The sequence below is a fragment of the Magnolia sinica genome, chromosome 3 (assembly GCF_029962835.1).
Source record: "Magnolia sinica isolate HGM2019 chromosome 3, MsV1, whole genome shotgun sequence".
NCBI lineage: Eukaryota > Viridiplantae > Streptophyta > Magnoliopsida > Magnoliales > Magnoliaceae > Magnolia > Magnolia sinica.
The window spans coordinates 129175815-129183676 of record NC_080575.1 but is presented as its reverse complement, the minus strand read 5'-3'; the positions used below and the strand labels follow the sequence as shown (position 1 = coordinate 129183676).

General features: G+C 40.7%; 1 protein-coding gene across 1 annotated transcript; it reads left to right on the top strand.

Annotated features, from left to right (window-relative positions):
* Window positions 1-813: 813 nt before the first annotated feature.
* LOC131241297 (arabinogalactan protein 41-like) lies at window positions 814-4268 on the top strand. The gene is made up of 2 exons (XM_058240085.1): window positions 814-1089; window positions 3957-4268. Exons 1-2 carry the CDS (start codon window positions 972-974, stop codon window positions 4058-4060), a joined length of 222 nt encoding a protein of 73 aa, XP_058096068.1. The 5' UTR covers window positions 814-971; the 3' UTR covers window positions 4061-4268.
* The last annotated feature ends 3594 nt before the right edge of the window (window positions 4269-7862 follow it).

Here is a 7862-nt window from a genome sequence, read left to right as displayed (position 1 = left end):
CTGGTAAAATGGATGAACGGGTTGGATAAAATCCATGAATGAAGGTGGGCCCCAAATAGTTTACTCAGTACGCTTATGGTACTGAGTTACTCAGTACGCAATCCGCTTCCCCTGAAGTCACGTCACCAACTTCTGTGGGCCCCACCACGATGTGTTTTTTGTATCCACACCATCCATACATTTTGAGAGATCATTTTAGTGAATGATACAAAAAATGAGGCATATCCAAGGCTAGAGTGGACCCCACCACAGAAAACAATGGAGAAAGTGGCACCCACCGTTGAAACCTTCTGAAGATCCACCCTGATGTTTATTTGAGATCTAACCTGTTCATGTGTTAAAGTAGACATGAAAGAAGGGAAAACATAAATATCAGCTTGATCGAAAACTTTTGTGGCCCTTACAACTATTTAACGGTGGGTGTCACTTTCCCCACTGTTTTCTGTGGTGGGGTTCACTGGAGCTTTGGATCTGACTCATTCTTTGGATTAGACACTAATATGATCTCTCCAAATGGATGAACGGTGTGGATACAAAACATACATTATGTGGGCCCACAGAAGTTGGCGACGTCACTTCAGTAGCGGGCCTCCCTACTCAATATCTAATCCGCGTCCGGACCTGGGGGCGTGCTCATTTTCCAGAGTGAAAGGAACGACCATCTCGTCCGTCAGGAACTCGACACGTGGAGAGCAAGACTTGGTTATCTGATTTGAGCCAGACTGTCAGAAGTGGCAGTCACATGCGAACGGGCCCACCGCGATCGGCCACTGAGTGGCGTGGCGTTTTCTTTACCCGCTTTACTCGAGCCGCGAATAAGTAGAGGTTCCCGTCGGATTTTCTGGAGAAATTGCTGTTGATTTTTAGGGTTTGAAATAGCAACGGATCCCTCTTCTCGTTGGCTCTTTCGAGAGCCATTGTGGACAGAGCTTTTCCCATTTTCCTTCACTTCAAAGAGAAAAGAGTCAGAAATGGCGATATCTAGGGTTTCTTTCGGAGCTTTCGCGATCGTCACGCTCATTTTCGGCATCGTTTTACCTGCAATTCAAGCGCAGACCCTTGCTCCGGCTCCGGCTCCTGCCAGTGATGGTGAGTTTTCGCTGATCTGATAATCGGATCCGTTTCCTTTCAATCTTTTATACTGTATTTCGGATTCTCTCGTTTTCGCGGGGTTTTTTTTTTTCCTCAGGGATTCTTTGTATTTTAACCGATTCTTCCAATACTCGGGAGTTTTTTTAGTGTTTGTTGTTGCGTTTTGATTGACTTCTTCCGTTAGATCTTCTTCTTCTTCTTCTTTTGCGTGTCTTGAGCGTTTCATGTTCGTCTTTTGGAGAGATGTGGCCATTTTTCGTGTAAAAATCGTTTTTCTTGCGTGGATTTCCTTTATTTTGTGTTTGATGGTGAAGATCTTGGAGTTTTGTTTGATCTACATGCATTTTTGTGTGAAACATTGAAGGAGGATCTTATGCTTTGTGTTTTTTTTTTTTTTGTAGAGATATGTTCTTATGTGTATGTTCCGGGAAGAAAATGTTCTTTACAATGTGGGAAAATACTTGTATTTTCCTTGGTTTTCTGGCGATCTTTTCTAATATACTCTGCTTTGGGCAATTCTTTTGATCTTTATATGCTTTTATTTTGGTAAAGCTTTCTGTAATCTTTGGAAGATAATGGAAGACAAAATGCGCGGTGAGGCATTTTACAGTGCGCGGCCTGAATTAGTTGTTAGGTAATCAGTTGTTAGTGTTAGGTGAGGTATTTTACAGTGCGCGGCCTGAATTACTGTAATTTCATTTGGTGAACTATTCTGCACCGGTGGCCAAACTTTCAACTATCTGATCGTCCATCTGGTGAGCCCCACTCTGTGAGTGCGCAATGGACCAAAAATCTCCATTTGACCACTTCAGTCCTATGATGAGTGGAATTTTTGGTTTTGCGTATGTACGGGCATTATTTTCTTCCACACATTTGCAAGGCAATTGTTGGACTGCTGCAAGTATTGTTCAAAGGGGGGAGTTTTTGGACTGCAAGGATTGTTCAAAGGTTGGAGTTTTTGTTCTGCAAGGATTGTTCGAAGAGGGGAATTTTTGTGCATCATTCTCGATCCTTGGTGAGGGCTACCAGATGAGAAAAGTCTCCACTTGTAAGCATTTCTGGCCTATGTGGAAATGCCTATAATTCGGGATGAGAAATGCATTTATTCTAGAGATATATCTTGTTTGAAAATTTGAATTATTTTTTGGTCTTTTGCTAGACCAGCTTGCATGATATCCGTAGTTGATATTTTCTTCATAGAGCTGACAGTTGATTTCCAAAGAAAGAATTCCCTTGTTTATTCATGCCAAAGTCTTTTTGGGTGAGTCTGATCTCCGCCGCACCTTTGAATGATATCAGGTTTTCAAATCTGTATTTCACTTTGGGCCTGTTTGGGAGGGTGGGAAGTAAAGGGAGGGAGGATGACATTTTCTTTGAAAGTTAGTTCCAATAAAGCATTTGACGAGAATGAAAAAACAAGGGGAGGGTTGAAAAATTTTTGTAGGACGTTTTTTCTGTGATAACGCCTTCTTTGGAAATATTTCCCAACAAGTAAAAGGTGTTATTTTCCTGGAAATTATTTATTTTCAGTCGATCAGGGAGTATTCAGCTGCGTAGTTATTTTAGGAGGGTTTTGGGCCAGAGCTCCTGCTCTTGAATTTTGCCCCTTGCTCCTCCGCAGGCCTCTCTCTAATCTTTTCTTTGTTGCTTTTCTGTTTTGTTTCTCTTCCTATTCTGCTCTTTGGGCTCTCTGCCCTTTTGATAAAATTATTTTCACCTTTCAAAAAAAAAAAAAGTGAACTCCTAGTAAAAGGTGTCATTTTCCTGGAAATTATTTTCCACCCAAATTCTTTCCAAGCTCCCAAATGGGCTAGGGCCTGTTTGATAAGGAAGTATCCATGGAAAATGAAATGAATTCATAATCATTTCACGGCCCGTAGGCATGGCGGTTGCTGGGGTTAAGTATGTCTTAACTCTTCAAGCTGTCCGTCACTACGGGTACAGCAGTCAAATAAAAGTAAATAAAGGCTTCTTCGCCTGATCGGGATTGAATGAATATACACACGCCTTGCTCTTCTTTATTTACTTGCTCTTCTTTATTTACTGGATACTTCCTAGGGTAGGTAATATTGATTTGGATTCTTATTTGATTTGCAAGAGGAAATCTCTAATTCATCTCACAATAGTCACCTTAAATCTTGTGCTTGAGAATTGAAAAGTGTAATTACTATATGGAATTCATGGTTTTTTTCCATCTCTTTTTGGCAAATCAAACAGCAGAAAACATCTTGTCAAGGAGGAATCCCCCCTAGGGCCTAGAGGAAAGTTCATAGGTTTATTCTGTTTCTTATATCTTGATAGATGCGCTGGGTTCTCATTTCTCCATCTTCTGTCAGCTGAGGAACCTGTTTGTAGCTTCTTACATGGGAGGAATTGGCTTTTGCTTTTTGTTCTTTGTTAGCTGTGAATGCATCTCTTCGGAGTGTTGGTCTTGGTTCTTCTTTTCGAGTGTGTTAGTTACAAAGGTAGAACACCCTGCTTCAATGGCTGCAGTTTCCATGTTCTGATATAGCGCATTCTGCCTTCCTTCCGATCTTGGAGTATCCTTTTTTTTTTTTCCTTCTTTTTTTCAAAATTTATTTATAAAAATCTCACTGATCTCCTCTGTTGTTTGCCATTTCAATGTTCTGATAGAACTTCCGGTTCTCTTAAATCGTTCCCTGGGACCCATTATCGTCTCCCTTTGTTCTTTGGATCAGGGAATCTCTTGTCTATTTCTCATTTATTCCTTTCCCCAAACCCATGTGAGTGTCCATGTTGTTTGCCACTTTTTTCCCCTCTTGCTGTACTATTCAAAACTGCATACTTTTTCTTTTTCATGGTTTGTCTGGAATCTTTATGGATTGAAATTTTTTTTTTTTCAGGGACATCAATTGATCAAGGGGTGGCCTACCTGCTGATGTTGGTGGCGCTGGTTCTCACATACCTCATCCACCCATTGGATGCCTCCTCGTCTGGGCTCTTTTAATTTGGATGTGTGATGGGATGTTCAAGGAGAGGGAGAGATGTATCATACATGATCGTTTGACTATTTGGCTGTTGGTGTTTGATTTGATGATTCGGGATTTTGGATGAGTTGGTGGGTTTGTATTTTCATATTTTTAGTCCTTTATCCTCTTTCATCTACCATGTCATGTCTTATTTGAATTCTTGAATTAGCACCTCGCTTTTGTCTCTCTCTGGCTCATATACAGCACCCCATTTTGATGGGGGTGAGTATTATATTTAATTATTCCACGATTGTTTTTAATCAGGGCCTGTTTGGAATTGGATGCAGCTAAAAGTAGACCCATATGGATGGATGTCCGGGATCTGCTATGGCAGTGCTTCCACTTTCAAAAATGGCCACAAGGTTGGGGCACTTAAAAAGCGGTATGCTGCGTGAAGGCGACCCTAAAAGAGGCGTAGGGGGCATCATGTGATATGGTCGTTTGGGACCATGTGACAAAAGTTGGGCATGTGACACTGTTTTTGAGCCTATTGTCAGTCGCAGACCGTTGCCATGTCTGTGGCGTAGACAAGTTGCAGCAGTTCACGTTTTGCACAGACGAGAAACGCCAAGGAGCCTTTGCTCCTTCACGTGGGTCCCCACCACGTGACAATCCAGAGGAGACCTGTCCTCTGCTTATTATTAAGCTGCATTCCAAAGGAGTGTTCCCAGAGGTCGGAAGAGACGCTCATTGCCAAGTGGCTGTGGGTGGTGGACCCTGGCATATTTCTCTTATTAGAAATATTTTTGCTTTGAGAGGGTAGGGTTAACCTGAGGAGTGAGGAGAGCGATTTGGAGATATGCTTTTGTAGTTTTACGTCTCCCGCATCCTTCATGGACGAGTCTCCACTGAAGTTGAGGGCATGGTTTGGTTGGTGCCTTTCCTCTCTGTTCTTGTCATCTCCCGCCACAGAATTGTCTGAATAGACAATTTAACTCATGGATGGTCATCATACGTGCATTTTAGAAGACACCAAAAAAAGAAAAAATAAATGTTTGGGGCATAATGAATTAAACATGTATTTGTCATGGAAACGTATATTCAAGAAAACTTTAAATGGCAATTTAGGAAACTCTTGAAGACGACTATTCAAAACATTTGTGGTTGCCATCCGTTGATAATACAAGGTGGAGATTATTAACAAAAATGATTAATTCGTATATGGATTATTTGCAAAAGGAATGATTTGAGAGAGAATGAAGTATATTAGCTGATTGATGACTTGTGCACATTTACTTCTCATGTATGTAGGGATTTTAGCTATTTTAAATGAATTATGGCATTTTGATCTTTATTAATATATAATATATGCATATATGATGGCATTTTTTCCCCTCCAGTCTTTTGAGTAGACATTACAGTCTTTTTAACTATTGAAACCAAATTAAATGAGAACATTCCCTGTCCTATATTTTTAAGGTTTTGCTAACCATGGTTATTGATAAGTACAAGCTCTGGGTCTTTTGAAAGTCTCAACAAATAAATGCATACCCTTTATCATCCCGGACGGTTGTGGGAGCAATCCACGGCGGTCATCAGTCTCAAGCACCGTGAATCATCATAATTTATGGGACTCTCTATGGTTGACTCAAGTGACTAATGTCTAGGGGTCGTTACTCTTGCTTGGGTGGTAGACTCTCAGGAGTTTCAACTCCTGGTCAAGGGTTCGAGTACACATAAGTGGTGAAATTCCACTAGCGTGAGTGTGTGGGGTGTGTGTGTGTAAGTGTCTAGGCAAATCTGATGTAGAGCAGGCCGCGGACAGTTACATGGCCAAGATGGATCAGAAAAGGCCCGGTCGACGACAGAAGTGATCCAGACCATCGAACCTTAAATCGGATGTATCTTGCAATCTGGAATGAGTTATCTAATGTAAAATATATGATTTTGGGGTAGAACGAGCTATTGAAGCCAACCAACCTCGCTACGCCGGGTTGCACAGCCCGGAATTACGAAAAACCCCCGGATCGACTGTCGTTTCCCTGTTTTAATTTCGTTTTTACTATAAATAGTAAGTTTTAGTTTGATTATAACTCTTCATCCGTCGGGCTTTAGGATTGCGCCCAACGTGAAAAGAGCTTAGAATAATTCGGAGAACGGTTTGGTGAAGCCAAATAGGACACTTACTATTTTTGGCCGAAAACCTTGCGCACTAGTAGACATCACGATCATCTATAAATAGTAAGTTTACTATTTATAGTAAGTCGCGGATTCTAGGAGTTTGAGTTGTAGTTTGATTCTAATTTCTTTTCCATTGCTTGGTACCCCTATTTAAAAGGTTGTGAACTCATTTTTATTCATCAATTAATCAATTTCGAATTTCTTAGAATTTATTTCTATTTTCTGCATTCTTTCCTCGTGGATTCGAGAAGTCTCTGTGAGGAGTCCAGAGAAGCTCCATGGATTCGGAGTAGTTATCTTCATCACGTTCATCCCTGTGTCAAAATCCCAAATGATTTTCAAATCAATTGATATATACTCATTCATCCGCATCCTGATCCTCCTCTTTTCTTCAAATTCTTAACATAAGGTAGTAACTTTTCTCACATGATTGTAAAATTTCCTCTATAAATTCAGTTTTTCAAAACACAGTGAAATACGGGAGAGAGATTATTAATACAATTTGTATCACTTTCTTCATTATTAAGTAGGCCGCTTTCTCTACCTCTGCCTGAACGGTACCTACAAAAGTATGATTCTGGGAAGGAAGTTCGATTGTGAAAATTGCCCATTAATCACATTATGCTACGTGATATCCTAAAAGCACTTTCAAGACAAAAATCACATTATCCAAATGGAAATATGAATGTGGCCTGGCCAATCTGATGAGTGAATCTGATCCCCGTTGATCTTTGTACATGGAGCGCAGCATCCACTACTCAAAAACTCCCGCACACTCTCCATGGTACGAGTGCTGCGTGTAAAGATGCATGTGGTGGAGTGGGGTGTATCTACCGTGACATTAAAGTTCTTTTTTGAAAATACATTGAAGAGTAATTTCCAACTGTACGACCCATATATGGCCCATCAACCTTTTGAAGCCCACTTGCTTTTTACCTCTCAAGAATAAGCCCCAGCTGTACGGCCCGATTTATCAGTGAGAAATTTACAACTGTACGACCCATTTATGGCCCATTTCTATATGTAAGCCCACTTCTTTTTACCTTTCAAGAATAAGCCCCATACGTACGGACGGCTTCCCAAAAGTCGAAAATGCCCCTGCTTTTCCTTCCGCAAGAGGATGGCCGCTGACGCTCCTCGAACTCCGAGTTGTACGAACGGTTCAAAAGATATCAAAGTTACATGGGCCTCACAGTCATGTATTTGTTATATCCACAACGTTCATCCATATTTCGAGATCATTTAGGAGCATTAGCCACAAAAAAAAAAAAAAATCATACCCAAAGATCAACTGGACCACACCACAAAGAGCAGCGTGAAAATTGATTTTCACCGTTAAAAATTTTGTAGGGCCCACCATAACATTTATTTTCCATCCAATCTATTCATAAGGTCACAAAGACCTGGATGAATTTCATAATGATCCAAAACTCCTACGACCCCTAAAAGGGTTTCAATGGTAGACGTTCAATCCTCCACTGCCTTTTACAGTGTGGTCCACTTGATAGCTAAATCTGTCTTATTTTTCATCTCAAGACTTAATACGAGTTCGCCAAATAGATGGAAGGTTTGGATATAACACATACCTCATAAAAGGACCCACAAAGGCGGTGGGGATTATAAGAGGATTTTTTGAAAAAAATTTCAATATATCTTTTA